Genomic DNA, 20,761 nt, shown 5'->3' with positions numbered 1-20,761 from the left:
GTAGACCCACAGGGAACAATCTTTCAAAGGGGTGTCCCACAAAAAGCACGGACAACATAAGAAGGAAAAGCCCCTTCTTCCTCAAGAAAGTCTTGGTTGCAAGGCCATTGAGAGTCCCATTGTAGATCTCTTCCTGGTCATCTGAACCAGTACCAGTGTTGGAAAATATAAAGCTATGGTTCTCACCTTCGTTGGCCAACTCTTTCCAGGTCTAGGTATTCAGGCAGAATGCCCTCCAAGGCACTGACCCCCATGCACTCTGCATTTTTGTAGCCTGACATACAAACAAATATTATTTGATGGTCCCTGTCGACACTGTGCAACCCAAATTATTTATTTCACATCCCTCTAGAGAATCCAGTGGTCTAAACCTCCTCTGCTATGTTGAACCAAAATGCCTTTACTACGACCCCCTCCAGGCTGAGAGCCTAAGCGGCTAGATTCTAAGGGCCAAAAAGTCTTTGCCTCTTGCATTCTCATTCTCCACATGGCAAATGGCACATGCTTACTGTGTTGCTGTGCCCATAACATGTGGGAGTTGGCCTAGTTAGCAGTTATCAGTCTGTTTAATTGCATGAAAAAGTTGTTCTTTCATGTGGTCATTGACGGTTTGGATTCTTCCAAATAGATCCCAAAGTCACTCACTCAGTGTGAAGTGTATTCTGTGGGCACCACAACTCGATCCATTAGGCACAGATGTCACCTTACGTCACCACACATGGATCTATTCCACTGGAATCTCAAGAGATGTTTGGGCATCTGTTAGAAATTGGGTCTTTGGTTGACATTCAGGTTATCACCTGTTCAAGCAAGGACCCTCACTCTAGTCAGGGTAAAAGAAAATCACCCTCAGCTAACCCCTGCTTACCCCCTTGGTAGCTTGGCAGAGAAGTAGGCTTAAATTCAGAGTGCTAGGTGTAAAGTATTTGTACCAACACACACAGTAACTTAATGAAAACACTACAAAATGACACAACACCAGTTTAGAAAAATAGGAAATATTTAGCTAAACAAAACAAGACCAAAACGACAAACATACACCATACACAGGTCAAGTTAACAGTAAAAATGCAAAAAGAGTAATTAAGGAGTTTTAAACACACAATAGCGCTGCTAGCCGCACAATGATCCGAAAACCCTGCAGCGCAGGTTGTGATCTCCCAGCCTCCGTCAGCGATGCTGCGCACCGTTTCTCCTGCTCTGTGCGTCGATTCTTCGGTCGCGTTTCCTGCGAGCGTCGTTTCTCAGCTGCAGAGCTGGCAGCGTGTCATTTTTTTCAGCCGCCGATTCGGAGTCGCAGCAACTTTTTTCCCCGCACAGCGCTCTGAGTGGATTTCCTTGTCTTTAGGCTTCCAGCTTCTCCTTTCAGGGTCACAGGAACTGGATGGGCACCACAGGGCAGAGTAGGAGTCTCTCCAGAGACTCCAGGTGCTGGCAGAGAGAAGTCCTTGCTGTCCCTGAGACTTCAAACAACAGGAAGCAAGCTCTAGATCAAGCCCTTGGAGATTTCTTCTCAAGATGGAAGGCTTTGCCCTCTTACTCTGGCAGAAGCAGCAACTGCAGGATAGCTCCACAAAGCACAGTCACAGGCAGGGCAGCTCTTCTTCCTCAGCTATTCAGCTCTTCTCCAGGCAGAGGTTCCTCTTGGTTCCAGAAGTGTTTCTAAAGTCTGTGGTTTTGGGTGCCCTTCTTATACCCAATTTCTCCTTTGAAGTAGGCCTACTTCAAAGTAAAGTCTCTTTTGAATGTGAAATCCTGCCTTGCCCAGGCCAGGCCCCAGACAATAACCAGGGGGTTGGAGACTGCATTGTGTGAGGACAGGCACAGCCCTTTCAGGTGTAAGTGACCACTCCTCCCCTCCCTCCTAGCACAGATGGCTCATCAGGATATGCAGGCTACATCCCAGCTCCCGTTGTGTCACTGTCTAGTGTGAGGTGCAACAAGCCCAACTGTCAAACTGACCCAGACATGGAATCCACAAACAGGCAGAGTCACAGAAATGGTATAAGCAAGAAAATGCCCACTTTCTAAAAGTGGCATTTTCAAATACACAATCTTAAAATCAACTTTACTAAAAGATGTATTTTTAAATTGTGAGCTCAGAGACCCCAAACTCCACATGTCCATCCGCTCCCAAAGGGAATCTACACTTGAATCAGATTTAAAGGTAGCCCCCATGTTAACCTATGAGAGAGACAGGCCTTGCAACAGTGAAAAACGAATTAAACAATATTTCACTGTCAGGACATATAAACCACATTACTATATGTCCTACCTTAACCATACACTGCACCCTGCCCTTGAGGCTTCCTAGGGCCTACCTTAGGGGTGCCTTACGTGTAAGAAAAGGGAAGTTTTAGGCCTGGCAAGTGGGTACACTTGCTAAGTCGAATTTACAGTAAAAACAGCACACACAGACACTGCTTTGGCAGGTCTGAGACATGATTACAGAGCTACTCACGTGGGTGGCACAACCAGTGCTGCAGGCCCACTAGTAGAATTTGATTTACCAGCCCTGGGCCCCTCTAGTGCACAGTACTAGGGACTTAATAATAAATCAAATATGCCAATCATGGATAAACCAATTACATACAATTTACACAGAGAGCATATGCACTTTAGCATTGGTTAGCAGTGGTAAAGTGCTCAGAGTTCAAAAGCCAACAGCAACAGGTCAGAAAAATAGGAGGCAGGAGGCAAAAAGATTGGGGATGACCCTGCATAAGCAAAAAAGTCCAACAGCATCCCTCATGGACATGCCCATCAAAGACGAGTGGTTAAAAAAAACAAAGCCATGACAGGTTCACTGTGCTTAGCTTCCTGGTGAAACAATTACACCAGCTGTATAGGAAGTTTTGATGCTCCTAAAGGGTTCAGCATTGCTGGCAGCACCAACCTTTGCATATCATCCAGACTGTTCAATCTCTATCTGATACCACCGGCACAGATTGGGCCTGCACTTGCACAACAATGGTGAGGTCCTTTATTCCAGTCCCCAACCTCTGAGGCTGCACATGTAGAGATTCAGCAATGCCTACTAGAGCCCTACTCTTTGCCACCTGAAGTTGTAGATGTCATCTTGGCTGCCAAAATACACTTATGTGGATCATTGGAACAGGGTTAACCTTAGTATTAAAATATGCCATGCATTAGATTAAAAAGATCCCCTAACCAATATTCTTGCTCCCTTCACTGCTGCTGCGGCTCTCACCAAAGGCTTTTCGGTGGTTGGCTTCTGCCAGACAGCCACCTGTTGATTCTTACATACTTTAGCTAAACACCGTTCCCTCATAACTTAGGCATTGCCAGGGTTGTGTTTCATGGCTTCTTTAGTCAATCCACTGTATTCATTCCCAACTTCTCAAGGTTATTGCTTTGGGCTTCATTTATAGGGTGATGAAACTACAGGAAGAAGAGTCACACACCTACAGTATTAATGCTTCTAGTAGATATTACAGCTTGCTGTAGATTCCTCACTGCTCCCCCTCCTCTCCTGAGACTGTGACATTATCAATAAGATTGTACGCGGTATGCAAACCTATCGTGCTGTTTTGTCACTGTTGTTGATGCACTATTGGTTCCTTTCCTTATGCCTCGATTGGACCATTTAAATGTACCAGGTCCTAAAGCCAGTGCACCAGTTGTTGAGTTGATCTGTATTCACTGAAAAAAACAAAGGTTGAAGTAACATTATAGTTGGGTGAAATGTTCAATAACAACGTAATGCTTTAAACTCTAAAAACCACAGAAATTCACCTGTTATTGTTATCTCAATAACTATAATTCGTTCTCTAAGGTAAGTATAACTCGTTCCCCTCCCGCAATGCACAGCTTTCTCATCAATAATTTCATGGAGATGTCATGAGTGATGTATTATGTGAGGTAATTAGCAGTGAATATCGAGGAGTTTTTTTTTTTGAAGCAAAGTAATATTTTAATACCATAAGTAAAGCCAATCTCCTGCCATGCACAGCCTTTGGCCGTGCGCAGCAGGAATGCCCTGCGGCCAATCCCCCATGCAGCCCAACATCCCCATCATCCCCTTTCCCCTTTCCCCTCCACACCCAACACCCATCCTATATACAGAGGTGATCTATCATCTTTCTCCAAAAATGACCAATAATTGTAATCAAATGTATATTTCAATAATGACGTAAAAATATTTAATAACGTTTTTGTTGGACTACAATTTGGGGGCTCTTTTTGCATAGTTTACATTTACATTTTGGGGGTGAAAATGTGAAAATAGACAGATATTTTTTAAAGGTGCTGGAGCCTGCAATTTTAGTTTTTCAATTTTGCCACTGATTTGCAGATCCTCTGTGAATTTGCAGTAAAATGTAAAAGAAAAAGCGTTTTGGCCCCAGGCAAGACCCACCCTCCCGGGCTAAAAACATTCTGTGCAGGGGGCCACCTGGCCCCTCGCAGCTGAAGGGACCACCACCCCCAGGGCTTAAATATAATTCAATGCAAGGGGCCGCATGGCCTCCCCCTGCAGCCCCAGCGACCACTACCTCCCTGGGGCTATACTCGTTGGAGGGGGCCGTGAGACCACCTTCGAGGAGCCGCTGATGGCCCTGGGGACCGTCACCATCCAGGGCCGGCTCATGCTATGTCCCAGGTGCCCTTAGGGGGCTTCAGCTGTGAGCTCTGGGGCCTTAAAGTCTGACTTGCTGCACAACCTGAGTAACAGATTTGAGTCTTTTTTTTTTCTTACTCCCCCTTGTCCAGCAGCAGCCTAGGAGCACTGCAGGCAACTGTTGACTGATTAGTGAGGCCTCTTTTTACTTTGGCTCCATAACCTCTTTAAGATAATGCAATAACAACCAACCTCAGTGTGATGTAATCGGGCAGCAATTGTTTAAAGCAAAAGCTTGGTTGTGGTTCTATAGTTTATATATATATATATATATGTCTCTCATTGACAATTATGTACATTTTTGTGGCTGCTATTGCCATATTTAGCACACCAGCACTTTAGGGAACAATGCCGCCACTAGCAGCGAGTAACCTGTGCAGTAATTCCTATGTGTTTTAAATGTTGATTACATTGCCCCGCATGTCATTTGGTTGTTTTTGGCTATAACAGTGGTTTTAACAAATCACAAATGAGCATGGATTGTATGTTTCTGAGGTCAGTCTCATGCTTTTATATTTGTATTAATTGTAAAAAATTTTAATAACTTTTAATAACCGTATAAAATAGTCTTATTATTAGATCAAGAAATTGGATTGACTGAACCTGCATATGTTCACTCAAGGGCATCTGGAGAAGAAGTAGTTAAGTAAAATGCATTTCCTCTCCTTTTAAATAATAATTTCTCTTTTCTTGATTACAAAAAAAAATTTAGAAGTATAAAGTATTTTCAAAATCATGTGCTCAGAAGATGAAAGGTCCAATGCCCTGGAACCCAAGTTAAATGCAAGCGGATATGGCTGTAAGGCTAGTTCTAGTTTTCCCCACTCGGAGATAAATAATGATCAAAGAGATTGGCATGCATCACATGCTTGGGCAGGATATGTGTGATAGGCTCAGGAGTAGAAACTTTTTTTTTTTTCAAATAGCTATTTGCACCTTTTTGCTGCCCACTGTCATTGTACTGCAACCATCTGTCCTCAACTGTACATTTTGCGTTCTCATGATGATTGATCTGAGGGGCAGGAAAAAAGCTGCACATGAAGAGTAGCAGATAACGCTTAGATCAAGGTCTTCATTTTAAAACGTGCATCTGTTCTCTGTGTCCCCAGGAGCTGCGTTCCCAGCTAGATTCATCACAGGAGCTCTTGACACTCACTAGGAAGCAGCTGTCTGATTGTCAGAAGGAGGCACAGGCCACTGAGTTGCAGTCTCAGCAGTTGCAGCACGAAAGGCGGGACCTTCAGGAGGCTATGGAGGAACTCCAGCATGATGCACAGCGTTTTACATCAAGTCTTGAAGTACTGAAAGGGTAAGTTTGAAAGAGGGATGGTACAAAGGTGGTAAAGGTCTGGAGGATTCCTATTAGCATAGGAGGTTACTAAGCCTTTGGCAGCCCAGTAGGTAGCATAAGAGCAGACAGAATACAGAAGAGTGGGGAGGCAGAAAAAGTCAGGCTATTTTACATTCAAGAGAACCCTGGATATATACAACCTCATCATTAATAATATTATAGCATGACTTCAGCAGTCAGCTAGAGATGAAAGTATTGTACTGGACGGAAAATACGAATCGAGAGATCCGTGATATTTAAGATGTTTCCATTACACCTACAGTGCTGTCTGAGCTTTTTATATTATTGTTTCGACTAAAGGTTGTATGCAAGTGGAGGTAGTACAGGTGACTTTCAAAATGAAGATAGGGTAGATGTCTTTAGGAAAAAATAATATATATTTATTTTGAATGATCAGTGTTTATTGGTAATACCTAACACATTTTAATTGATCAGTGTCCTATTAGTAAACTTTCTTAAACATTAAAAAAATCCTCATTGGTTTTGAAGAAAATAAAAACTAAACGCATGGACTTTACAAAATCCAAAGCAAAATAGAATAGCTAATAGGTGTTCATTTGTCACTTCATCTGGGTTTGGCCGTTGGTACAAAAAAACAAAAGATTAATTATTTAGAATGTTGTTTTGGTCTCTTGCAATATGTGAACTATTAGCACAATTTAATAACAAAAGAGCATAAACACAAATGACCATGTATAGTGTAAAATACAAATCAATAATGGAGAGAGGAGAAAGAGACAGAAATAAGAAGTGCAGGCTTCTTCTTCTTTAATACTTTATTCGGTACAAATAGACAATAAAAGACATTTAATAAATACAGCCATACAGACTTCAAAAGCAAATAAAACATTATTAATACATGTTCCGAATTCCAAAACAGCGTATATATAATTTAACATAGCCTCTATTGTCTCTACATCTCCCAACTTGTGCAAATATGAATCAGCGAGCTGGCTAGTTCTGATACTTTTAGCTAAAAGAACAGGACGGAAAAAACGTTTTCTTGGTATAATATAAAAATTACAAAAAAGTATAAAGTTCAATGTGCTTTGAGATGATTTTCCATCACAGCAACATAATGGAAGATTCTTAAACCATGTTCCGCAGGAAGGAAATGCTACCAGGTAATGCAATGTATTAAAGTGTAACCTGGTAAGTAGAAACTTTTGACGCTCAGAACTGGTAACAACCAGGTATAACATCGGTTGGAATTGCTGAGACTGGGTCGTCTCCTGGTTTTTCTCTAGACATAAATTTAACTTCGGGTCCTGTGTTTGCTGCCAATATATTTCCTTTACCCTTCTTATGTCCCGCTTTCTTATAAGATTCGGCTTAGAAAAGAACTCCCGTACTCCAAGGGAGAACAACAGAAAAACACACATATCTAAGCCAAGGTATATCCAATGACCTTGTTAACAAGAGGCAGTCCTGTATTACCGTCCTACATAAATGAGCTTCCGGGTTTGCCCAGATTTTTAACCAGAGTAATACTGATTGGAGCTTTATATAATCGGATATAGCCCTCAAGCCCACTTCATCATGACAGAACGTTACCGAAGTTGATTGCGGAACTGCTAATAACCTCCTTAAAAACGTATTTTCTACAACCTGGATACTTGGTGAATCAGCATATCCCCAAACCCCTGCTCCAAATGTCGCGATAGAAAGACATTTGCTAGAAAATACAATCATCAACTCTTTTATAGGTTTATGCCCCAATTCTTTTGAAAATCTAAAAACGGCATCTATAGCTCTTTGAAATTGTGTTAGGTGTACATTTTCTAAAAACTTGCAATTAAAATCAACATCAATAGGAACCCCCAAATACCTAAAATGTGTAACCTTCGGATATTTCTTCCCCCTCCAGAATACATTTTTTAGTTTTTGCAAGCTTTGGCCCACTCTTCATCACAAATTACTTTGATCTATTAATTTTAAGACCAAGCTTTCCCATAAAAGCATTAAAAGCATTCAATAGAATTTGAAGACCATTTGCTGTCCTTGAGATGAGTACAGCATCATCCGCATAAAGCAGTACTGGAATTGGGGTATTATTAATGCTTGGAAGATCCTTCCCCATCTCACAGAGAAATTTCTCTAAGCCATTTATGTAAAGAAGAAAAAGAAAGGGGGCCAGCACGTAGCCCTGCCTTACCCTTTTTAATGAGGAAAACTTCTGTTAATCCACCCTCCTGGGAGTAGCGGACTCGTGCTGAGGTACATGCATGGAGTCTGCTGAGTAAAACAATTATATCCTTGTCCACCCCCATTTTTGACATGACCATCCACAATTTCTCTCGATTAACTGTGTCGAAAGCACATGATAAGTCCATAAATGCTAAATGCACACACCCTTTTTTGACTTTCGTGTATTTCTCTACTATCAAGGTCAAATTGAGTGTTTGTTCAACTGTACCCAGCCCTGGTCGGAACCCAAATTGCACTTCTGAGAGGCAATTAGTCTCCATTGCCCAATTTTCCAGCTTATTTAGGATCACTCGGCCTAAAATCTTTACCGAGCTATCCAAAAGAGAGATTGGTCGATAACATAAGGGGTCTGCGATATCCCCCTTTTAAAAAATTGGGACAATGATCGCCTCTCTCCAGGTATCTACTAATGGGCCTGTTATAGCAGATCTCAAAACATTAGTAAGAAATGGTGCCCAAAAATCTGGTAGCGCTTTATATAAGTCGAATGGGATCCTGTCTGGGCTGGGAGCTTTCTCTGATGGGCAATCTAAAATAGCCTGTTTTCCATCAACTACATATATAGTGTTACTGAAGGCCACACTAATCAGAGCGTTATTTATAACCATAGAGCGAGTCGTATCATCCTTCAATTCATTATCCTCTATTGCAAACGTTTTTGAAAAATAGTCAACCCAAGCTTGTGCTGGGATGACAGTGTCCGTGGCCATTTTGACCTTATCATTCATCAGTAAAGAATTAACCAGTCGCCAAAAAGCAGCTGTATCTCTATTTTTGCTTGCCTCTATCAGATCCTCCCATGCAGAGTCCCTTATATCCCTTTCTTGCGATTTTGATAGCCTGTCCATCTTGAGGGAAACAATTAATTGTTTTGTTCAAATTCTTTAAAGAAGAGGTGCATGCATGATTAAACCATCAAGGGCCACTCTCTTTATCTAAACTAGGACGCTGAAGTTTTTCGGCCATGTACTTTGTCAAAGAGGAAAAAGCATAAACAATTTCATGAGGGGGATTATTTTCGGCCAAAGTTATCATAACGTCAGTCCACTTGTTCACAATCAAATATTTAAAAAAACTGGTACTATCTATTTTCCCCCATTTAATAGTTAGGCCTTTACGAACTGAGAACTTCATATCTGGGTATCGCCTCTCTTTTCTTGAGACATTGTTCAATCCCAAGCTTGTTTCTATAATTAACGGATTATGATCACTAACACAAGTTGAATTTCCCAAAAAAGGGGATAAGCTCTTTAGAATAAATGATAAAATCTATTGTAGATTGGGCGTCGGTACCCCCTCAACTAGTGGGGTCGGGAAGAGCAAAAAATTGGCTACTATCAAACGATTTCAAGCGTTCCCATAGGGGGAATGTTTGAAATGTTGAATGGGACAATCATTTTCATCATAGAGCCCACAGCAATCTGAAAGCTCTAATTCACAACAATGGATGTTAAAAGCTCCAGCCTAAATTATTCTTAAATCCTTCTTACTTGTGTTCAAGGCCTGATGTATTATCATTTCAAGGCTATCAGTCACACTAGTGTCCGAATGGTCAAAGTTATTATTGTAATAATTAATCAGCAACACATCAAATGGCTCAAAAAGTTTCATAGTTAGAGCCAAAAAATAGGGGGATGTGCCCATTACACGCACCTCCACACCCCTTGCCAATACAGATACAAAGGTGGCTAATCCTCCCCTGGGCCTACCCGCAGGGGATTTAGTTGCCGGAACACTATGGGCCTGATTACAACTTTGGAGGAGGTGTTAATCCGCCCCAAATGTGACGGATATACCACCAGCCGTATTACGAGTTCCATAGGATATAATGGACTCGTAATACGGCTGGTGGTAAATCTGTCACTTTACCGTCACTTTTGGGACGGATTAACACCTCCTCCAAAGTTGTAATCAGGCCCTATATGTAGTGTAGCCATTAACAAGCGGCGGTTCTATGAGCCATGTCTCTTGACAACAGATAAAAAGACTAGTTGTCACTAGTCCCAGCCACTCAGGGTTTCCCATTTTTTACTTCAATCCTGCCACATTCCAGGAAATAATCCCTGAAACTGTTGTGCCTGGTATACTGGGAACTCCCTCAGATTGTAGGTAAGGCTGGTGTGATATATTTATCTTGGAGTTCTCCTCTGAGTGGGACCTTGTTACTAATGGTCAATCTAATTGCTCTAGAGAAACCAAGGGCTCATACCTATTAGACAGCGTCAGGGTAGTATCATGTAGCTTGGGTACACCTGAATGACTGGGATTCTGTACTTTGGAACGATTTGAATCGGGAAATTTAAGATGGGCTGGAGGTAAAATAAACTCAGTTAAACGTTTGACTTTTATAAATCCTATAGATTGCGTTGTGCAGGCTAATTTTCAAATCATTATACTCAATCATATACTGAATTATAATCAAAGTTACACAATTTATTCATGCTCAGTTAATCAAAATCATTGTATGTAACACAATTTCCGTCACATGTTCAGGACAAACATACTTACTGCTTGTTATGTCGACTGGCATGTAAGGCAGCAACCAAGGACCTCCACTTTTATCTGTATTGGGCAGGTTTCTATACAGTGCCCGAGCTGTGGTTCAGGGTCTTCATTTCTGTTTCCACAGTTCGCCTCCAGGTGTCCTTTGGCCTCTCTCTCTTCCGCTTGCATACTGGAGTCCAGTGGAAAGCGGTTCTTGTGATAGTCTTGTTCTCTTCTGATGGTGTGTCCTATCGATCTTCATCGTTTTCTCAGAATGATTGTGTCCATGGTATTTCGCTTGCATATGGCGAGCAGTTCCTTGTTGTGGCCAGAAAATGTGCAAGATTCTTCTTTGTTTACTGGTGTGGAAGACTGATAGTGATGTCACTTTTTTGTCACCTGCCAGCATTCTGATCCATACAGGTGTGTGGATAGAATGCAGCTCTGATAAAGCCTCAGCTGGGTGTTGGTGCTGTACTGAGATGACCTCTACACATTGTTCAACATCCTGAAGGCATTCATAGCCTTATTCAGCATGCTCTTAATGCCACTTTGTGCCCCCTATCATGTTTGATATTACTTCTTAGGAAATTAACCCTTCAGTCTTGGCTAGGTCCTGTCCATCCAGCTTGATTGGTGAATGGTTTCTGGGCGGGATGTGTCCACCCGTCCGTCCCTCCCGCTGTGAGGACCGGTTTGTGTTCGTCCGTCCCGCCCGCTGTGAGGACCGGTTTGGTTCTTGTAGCATAGGTAAACACTGTCAGTTCCAGACAAACACTGTCCTTGTGAGGACCGGTGCGATAGGAGGACCGGTCTCCATAGTGTGTTTAGGGAAGTTTTGAGCAAGTGCATTAAAAAACTAATAGTGAAGTTATATTTTCCTCGGTCTGCTATCAAAGTGTGCGTGGAGTTAGAATAGTAAATACACACTTCATTACGGTCAATGGGTGGTCCTCAAATTATTTTTGTGTGTGTTGGCTTGGTTTTGAGTTGTGCGTCGCTTCACCCTATCGATGACTAGGTTGAAAAGCAATGCTTACATCATACACCCCTGACTCACACCGGTCTTAACTTCAAAGCTGTACTCACTGTCTCCCACCTTGCAAGTCAAATTATCATAAAAGTGGTTGATGAGGAGAACTCACTGCTGCTTTATGCCCCAGGCTCTTATTATATGCCAGATGCTGTCACCATGAATATGTTCAAACACTTTCTCAAACTAAATGATGTATAGTTGTCTCTACCACTCTGTGCACTGCTCCATGATGTTGCGTAGAGGAAGGATATGATCAACACATCCTCTGCCCTTGCAGAACGCAGCCTATTCTCTTCTTAACTTCTTGTCTATGGCATCAGAAATGGACTGTGTAGTGATATTCACTGGGAATTTACTTAGGATTGACAGAAGGGTAATTCCACACCAGTTATTACAGTTGGTTGAGCTCCCTCAGGTACTTTCTTTTCCTCTCAAATTGCTGTAAATTGTTTGTAATATCTTGGCTGATGTTTCAGGACCTGCCTTGAACTTTTCTGCATTCAGGAAGTACGTTTATAATAGTACACCAAAATCATTATTACGTAAAAAAAACAAAAGGTCGCCCCTTCAATTAATTTGTTTCTGTAGATCTCAATTTATTTTCCGCAAGGTTCATAAATTTTACAAAACAAGCAGTTAAAATAACGTTTGTTCCTTGAATGGATCCGGTTCCTGCTTTCCTACATGAACGGATGCACATTGAATTAAACATTCCTTTCAGCCAACATCTGTCACCTACCAACACTGCCCAGGTGCACAAAGTATGTCCTACGGATTCATTGAAGTTATCATATTATCTACATTTCTTCCTGGGATGGGGTTAAGAGGTGGGTAACCTACCAAAGTGGAACAATACAAGCTTATTTATTGTGCTTGAAAAACACAAGTACGATTAGGTAGTGAGCACAGAGTAACTATTGATGATCGTCTAGGCATGAGCACACATTGCTAATTTGTTTTTGTCAAGGTTCTCATTTTTTGTGAGGAGCCTCTTGAAAGTCCTGAGAGTGACTGGAGTATCCCTAAAACTCCTTATATGCCAGTCAAACAAAGATTTTCTAAAAATTACATGACAGAACTTTTTCACTTGAGTACTTAATTTCCAACCAAAGCAGGTGGCCGTGTGTAATGCTGAGTTATTTCCAGTTTAAAGCATGTCTTCAGCAAAGGCTTTTGTGGGGCAGTTGTTTGGTTGATTAATCAGAATTCAAGCTTAATTTCGACAGGGGAGAAGTGGTGCTAGGAGGCGAAAAATCCTACTACAGATGTTAGATATAGTATTGTCCAAAATGTTTGCTTCTCTTCCACTCAGCCATATGCAGTTGTTGGAAGTAATTTTGCTTAGGGAACTTTTAAAAGATGGACCAGGGACGAGCCCCAACATTATTTTGACAGGGCCTCAAGTGAGTGAAGGAGTGTAGTGGCTCAGTTTTTTTTATATATTGCATGAGCAGAAAAGATGTTACTCAGCTGTGTAAGAGGAACCTTAAATATTTATTTAAATTGTTCTTTTTTTTATTTGTCAACCTTTCCCATAATCCAGATTTTAGTTTTTCTAAGGTTTCAAGATTGTTAATTTCTGCTTTATCATGCAGTGCATTCAGGAAGTGCTATAGGCCAACTGTTGCTTGCCTCAGTAGGAGGACATTGTCAGCGTAAAGGAGACTAGATGTAGGGTAGTCACCAGTTTCTGGGGGATATGTAGAAGTTAAGTCAAGTGTAGTGGTTAGGTCTGCAAGGAAGCTGTTAAACAGTAATAGTGCCAGTATCCATCATTGTTTCAATCTTGTTATGGTGTAGATCTTTTGTGAAACTTTAGTGCCATCCCTAACCTATACCCTTACCCACATATTAGTGTACAGCATGGCAGTTCCTCTCAACAGGGATGATAGAATCCCAAGTCATAATAGCTTGGACTTTAGCGCAGCTCTTGGTATCGGGTCAAATGTGTATTAAAGGGCACAAAGCATAAGTAAAGTGGTGCTTGGTTGGCCTTTGTTTTATTGATTAGTAGGGAGTCAGTAAGAGAGTAAGGGTGCTAAACCCATTTGATTTATTGGGATTATTTTATTCTCTACCACCCAAGCCTCTAGATCTTTAAGTGAGAGACCTTCAAATTATTTGCCTTTGTCATTGAGTAAAGAGATCAGGCAGTAGATTGATGGGTCAGACCTATCTCTCCCTTAAAAATTGGATGGCTAACCACCCCATGCCAAGAGTCAGGCACTTGTTTGCTTGCCAGAATGAATTTGAATAAGGTTGTTAATTTTTCAGACCAGAGCATCGTTTTAATCATGCGTTTAGGGAGGCCTTTTGATTCCAGGGCACGTTCATGCAACTTTTTAAAATTAATTTTCTCACCTGCGATTATGTGTAAACTGCAGTGCTAGTTGGCAATCCAAATATTAAGACCCTGGGTTTACTACATCGAAGCCTGTTGGTGGGCTGTGGAAGGTATTCTCATTAGCCAGTTCAATGGCTTCCTCTGGGACCTTTCAGCTTTGTGACTTGTTGAGATATTTGAACCATTCACTTTCGCAGATGTTTGAATTACTTGTTAATACGCTGTCCTTTTATAAAGTGTTCATAGTAGACCAGAACTTCTTAGAGTTCTCTACCTTGATGGCATGGAGAATCCTCGTCTAAAATTCATTACAATATTAACTTTTTGCTGCCTGGATTGCGGATTTACTCTTTAGATGCAACACTTTAACCTTTTCTTGGCATTCTCTTTCCTGTCGATTTTTGTTGCAAACCCTTAATTCCTGGTTAATTTCCTTTTTCAATAACCTTAAGGCTGCTGTATACCAATGTTTATTTCTTGACCTGATGGCCAGTTGGTGCGGTTTTCAAGTGTGGTTGGTAGTTACTGGTTCCCAAATCACGAGCGGGTTCTAGAAGTATTTCTCCAGCTGCTCAAATAGGAATTGCACGACTGTTCGGTGACCAACCCAAGATCTCCATTCCATTAGTTTTTTTTCACATATATAATGTATGAGCGAACCTATTGCTGTTGGATTTAGATTCGTATCTGATGAAAGCTCTAGATGCTGCACAAAGTGATCACTTTCAGTGTGAGGTTCAATAAGGAACTTGGTTATATATTTGAATAACGCTATGTTTGCTATAGTGTAGTCAGTGGTATGGGTTAATGTAGGCGTTTGGTCACCCCTGAATCTCCCATTTAGAACTCGGAGACTGGCATGGACACAAGAATTCATGAAGGATTCTCTTAATTTATCTCATCTTTCGGATATAGGTAACACTTGATGCAAAATGCCCCAGTTGAGATGCTCCAATGTAGTAAATTGATCATCGTAAGGAATAGAGAATACATTCCTATTAAAACCGCCCGTCAACAGAATAAGAGCATTATTATGGTCTGCTTTAAAGTCCATATTAATGCTTTGTAGCTTGGAAGCAATCTCCCTGTTTTGCTTAGGGACTAGGGACTGGGTTAAAATAAACATTTTGGAAATTCGTTTTAGGTCATGGTCTGTGGCACAATTTTCGAGCTGAATGACTAGAAGCCATGGTACTTGTAGCGATATTTTACTGATTCTTAAGCTTGAGTTCGACCGGGCTATAGACTGCTGGTCTACCCTTTGTTCTTCCTCTGATTGTTTTTTATTGCAGGATTGGTAATTTCAATATTTCCATTTAAAGGGATAGATGTTAGGCTACAGGTTTGTCCTATAAGCTCATTTACTGACTAGCCACTAAAAAGTCAGTGGTGAGTCTCAGGGTTATTAGTGGTGGTATGATCCACAATGCACAAGGAATAGCTGAAGCCTTCGTGGACTTTATGAATATTTATATGGATCATACCCAGCCCCGGTACTGGAATCCCAACGCCCCATTATACAGGATCTGCTGGTGCCTAGACTATCCAAGGAATGCAAAAGGAAAGATTTTCCAAGGAAGGCAAAAGTGATTGTGAACTGCCACTCCTGGTGGAGGAACTTCACACTGTACTAGAGTATGCCCATGGGAAAGGCACCAGGGCCTAATGGTTGTTGGAAATGTTTAATGAGGCTCTTTGGGCTGCAACTCTCCTAGACTTGTGAAACCACTGGATTGGTGCTCCCCAAACAACGGTTTGTGCCTCTTACACACCAATCTCTCTGATCAACATTGAAACTAACATACTAGTGAACGCACCTGCCCTAAGACTTGGTAAAGTTATTTGTTCCCTAATCCATAAAAATTCAAATGGCTCCACGCCAGGGAATGAGACACAACTTAGGAAGGCTTCACAACATACTGGCACATGCCCACGAGCTACCCGAGCAAACGTTTATAGCCTGATTGGACCTTCAAGAAGGTCTTTGACTCTGTTGAATGGCCCTTCCTTCATGAGGTCTGAAAACACATGAACTTCAGTACCTATATCTGCAAGGATGGTCAACTGTTATACAGTAACCCAAGGGTGAGGGTCAATAGTGCAACATCCCAGAGTTTCCCAAACCTGAGGGGCACCAGCCAGGGTTGCCCCCTGTAACTCTACTTCTTTGCCTTTGCCCTCATTTTCATGCAGAAACCAGTGACCTCGGTCCACGGCTTGATCAATATGTTACAGATATTTTGGAGAGGCAGCAGGCATCTGTCATGATTGGGGCAGGTCATGTTCGGTTACCTTAGTGGCCCTTTCCACCTAGATATTGTATACACATCCAGAAATACCATACAAGGTCCATTTATGTGTCTGGGATTGGGGGTGTCTACTGCCCTAGAGGTATGTTAGGGGCACAGTATAGCACCCCTTGAGGACAAAGTTAGGAATCGCATGACAAGCTAGAGCAGGCTTCTTCTTAATCCCTTGGGCCATATTGCCCTACTTAAAATGATTACACTTCCCCAACTGATTTACACCCTTCAGCTCTACCCGCAGGAGATACCGTCAAAATGGTTTGGCAGGCTGCAATCCAAGATCAGTCATACCTCTGGGGAGACACCCTTCCTGCCTCAAAATCACCACCACCCAAGTGTGGCCCACACCAAATGTATCCAGGCGCCATTAGATGGGGGCATGGGGGTATTGGACATCAAGCGCTATTACTGGGCAGCCCAGATGCTCCCGCTCAATGACCTGTTGTTCGGGGACATGGGCGATCTGGCTCTCTGCCTGGAAGTGAAGTGAATCTGGGGCTCAGTACTACTGTCTTGGTTGTAAGGCACTGGAGCCCCACCAGGGATACCCCCAATCATGGCAATCCATGTAGACTGCTGACATAAAGCTCTAAAGTGGATGGGGTGGAGTCAAAAAATAATCAGGGAAACACTTCTGTGGCAGGGGACCTGGCCTGAGCAGAGTCACAACTACAGGTTTTTTTTAGAAATGGGACAAAATAGGCATCTGCAAGTTAGCGTATGTCTGGGCACAAGGGCCCATGTTATAATTTGGCCAACTGTGATCGGATTTCTCCATTCGCAGATCCCAGTTGTTCCTCTACTTTAAACTCCAGCACACCTTGAACTTATAAGAAGGGAACCAACCTCACTTCCTAATACAAACCACTGGAACCCAAGTGCACAATGAGGGAAACCGACCAAAAAGGTACATCAGTTTTACAGGACTCTAGTGATTAATACCCCAAATTCTACAGTGCTCCTTAAATGGGCCTTGGACATCGGCAAGCTAGATGATGAGGAATGGGTAGATGCAAAAATGGCGTCCAAACAACTAGTGACCCCAGCACTGACAAGGCTCATCCAATTTAGGTAATTGCATAGGGTCTGCTATACACCACACAGATTGTGGCAAATGATGTGGCTGCGGAGACCCTGTGGGTGACAGGCTATATACTGCTTGAGAATACCCAAGAATGCAACAATACTGGTTAGAATCCTTTCTATACGGTTATAGGATTTCCCATTGGGTGGGACCCCAAATTCATTCTTCTGTGAGTTTCTCTGGCATGGAATGGCCTCCAGGGATAGCACATTCTGAAAGGGTGGAGGGGTGGGAGGTTAGGGTGCATGCTCACTAAATGGGACATTGCCAAACAATGGAGAGCCAAGACCCCCTCCATTCCCCTCTTTACTGCACAGCTGGGAGCACGGAATGTTTGTAACTGCTGTACTAGTTCATTGTTTATTTTTATTATAAACTAATGAAAATAATTTTAAGACATGAAAAGATTTCTAATGTGTTCATTGTGGACCAAGGACCTCCTATATTCAAAGAGCAGATTGCAGTTTTGAAACCTTTGAGGGGGTTGTGGACCTAGATGAAGATAGTTTATTTTTCTGCAGGCTGTAACAGTTGTGTGCACAGCTATGGGAGTACTTCTCCTGTTTGAATTTGTCATGTCGATAGTTCGGGCCTGGAGAAAAGCCTACACAGCGGGAACCACTAAACAATGTTTTAATAATGCATCATTGTTGGACTTAGCCCTTTTTGCAGGGTCATCACCAAACTTTTTGCATTCACTGCTAACCAGTGCTAAAGTGCGTGTGCTTGCTCCTTAAAATGTTTACTTGTAAGACCCTAGCAAGGTGGCACTACCTGTGCCTGAGGCCTGTAAATTAAATGCTACTCGTGAGCTGGCAGCACTGGTTGGGCTGCCTACTCAAGTAGCACTTTAAACATGTCTTACGCATGTCATTACAATGGAAAGAGGTAAGCAGTTCATTTTTGGTGTCTTCGGAATTGTAATACAAATTCCTAAGTCAGATTTTAAATTACAATTTTGAAAATGTCACTTTTAGAAATTTACCATTTTCCTGCCTTAGCCATTTGGTAGTCACAGCCTGTCTGTGGGTCACATTACTAGCTATAGTTGACAGTTGAGCTCCATTTATTCCTCCTACATAGCCACACAATATAGGGAGTTTAGTGTTCCTGGAGGGATCATCACTGGCAGGATGGGAGGAGGAGCTGGACACAGCTGTGCTTATATCTGAATGGGGGGTGTCCTGGGTTCACACAAAGGGCTACATACCCCCTGTAGTTAATCTAGAGTCAGGGCAAGGAAGGCAGAGTAACAGTGCACGTCAAAGGAATGCCTCTAAAAGCTTCCTACTTCAAAGGCACAACTCAGTATAAATACTGATCCTCTGGCCACCAACTCTTCAGTACGCTTCTAGACTTGTGGATACTTTGCCAGGAAGAAGGGCTGCTCTGCTGCTTAAAAAGGCTGTCAGTCTGCTGGACTGCTGCCCTGTTGTGCTGACCTGCTGCTGTCTTGCCTGTGTGAGGAGGACTGGACCTGCATCTGCTGAACCCTGGACTACCAGAGTAATTCCAAGGGGTAGTTGGCTGGCCTCCTGACATGAGCATCCGAGCCAGAAGGCTCTAACAACCACGACCCCAGCACCTGGACTCTGCCATCTGGGAGTCTACCCTGCCAAGTGGTGCCATCCCAGTCCTGGACCCTTGGAAGTGGGCCTAAGATGCTCTGCCAATCTCTTTGGATCCAGCAGAACTGACACATCTCCACTGCTGCACAGTACAACCAAAGCAGAACCGATGCATCTCAGCTGCTGGGTGGACTGAACCTGTCACAAAGACCTGCATTGCCACTGCAGTCTCTTCTGAACCGCCGCTGTGTGATGCAGCTTCAACACAAGCCCTCGGATCCCTCGTTGATGGCAGCCTCGCAGCTCCAACCAACAGATGCATTGCTCCGACTCCGCAACTCATCCGCAACTCTGGACTTTACATCGCAAGCCCTTGTTGACTGGATCCTCTGACAATGCAGGACCTCACATGGCACCCTTGCTGAACCTCAAACCCAAAGCATTCCTTCAGCTACGTGACACATCTTTGACACAGATCCTTGTAATACTCTACAAAACAGGATTTAAGGTGCTTTGTTCAGTGGGCCTAACTGGGTCCCTGTAGCCCACCCGTGCTCAATTGCTGTTGGCCTGAACTTGTGACTTTGTCCTGCTCCAATGCGACCAGATATCAATAGTTGGCGCTTTATGCTTTTTGGTGCTATTTTCACTAAAATCTTTGAAATTGCATGCCTCCAGTTCTGCTAATTGGATTTTTGTCAATATGGTCTTGTTTATGTGTATTATTCTACCTTAGCATGGGATCTTTTTTCTTTGGTGTCTTTTACTACTGTTTGAAGTGTTGCACAAATACTTTACTTTGCCTAAAAGTTATGCCGGACTGCTCTATGCCAAGATACCAGACGGTTGAGCACAGGTTAATCTAGGGTTATCTTGTACCTCACCATGACCAGGATTGTGGTTGTTGCTTGACCAGGGCTCACGCCCCAGTTAACCAACCCCCCAATTTCCTACACCCGTTGTTCTGTTTTTAGTGGCTCAATAGCAGGATGTTTTTCTCAACCTATAAATTTACTCCTATGTTGACTGTTGGTAACAGCACCCTCCTTTCTATTGAAGTTGTCTTGTTGCATGACCCACATTAGGGCTCAATGTTAGATTCACAGTGTCTTTGTAATCGTGACTTTTTGCATAGTTTCCTACTAACACTAGAATTCTTTTTCTTACGCATTTATTCTTGGTAGGCATTATCCCCCTGTAGTCTGCACATTCAGTCCAGGGACATACAATCGGTATGCAATGCTATGGTTTTCCTTTTCTGTGCTCATTAGGATCCAACCCGTTTTTGCTAGACAAACCAAAGTGGCAGTTCTGCATCTCTGCCAGTGTGACAGGGAGAGAGTTTTATTATATAGACATCACCCACGCTACACTCTTTGAGAGGAGCACTAAACGGCAGATGATCATGGAACCTCTTTGAGCTGTGACTGAAATGCAGCCCTGCTGCCTCCGACCTCCATCCTGCTAAGGAAGATGACCTGTGCACTTAGACATGCTTCTAGACACTTAAGGTATGGGGGTTTGACTATCCCAACTGATCTAATAGAAGGGTACTCCCACTACGCTGTCTTTAGTAACAATTAACTTGGTTGAATTGTTTATATTACCATTCTAATAATGCTGATTACAGTAACCTATCGCATCTTTCTAATAATCTCAGCTCATGCTTTTTATGCAAGGATACAATCATTTCAGTAAATATTTGAAAATGCATTTTTTGTTCCTTTCTTTTGTTTACCTT

At 42.5% G+C, this 20,761-nt stretch overlaps 1 protein-coding gene across 2 annotated transcripts in view; it reads left to right on the top strand.

Moving 5' to 3' along the window:
• Positions 1 to 20,761, top strand: part of CROCC2 (ciliary rootlet coiled-coil, rootletin family member 2) — an 878,259-nt gene that overhangs the window by 190,218 nt on the left and 667,280 nt on the right. For both annotated transcript variants that reach the window (XM_069213663.1, XM_069213664.1), the window contains one exon: positions 5,749 to 5,948. In XM_069213663.1, the coding sequence (XP_069069764.1) occupies positions 5,749 to 5,948 (200 nt within the window). The remainder of the gene's footprint in view (positions 1 to 5,748; positions 5,949 to 20,761) is intronic.

Source organism: Pleurodeles waltl, chromosome 11, assembly GCF_031143425.1.
Source record: "Pleurodeles waltl isolate 20211129_DDA chromosome 11, aPleWal1.hap1.20221129, whole genome shotgun sequence".
In the NCBI taxonomy this organism is placed as follows: domain Eukaryota; kingdom Metazoa; phylum Chordata; class Amphibia; order Caudata; family Salamandridae; genus Pleurodeles; species Pleurodeles waltl.
This window is presented reverse-complemented; position numbering and strand designations above follow the sequence as displayed.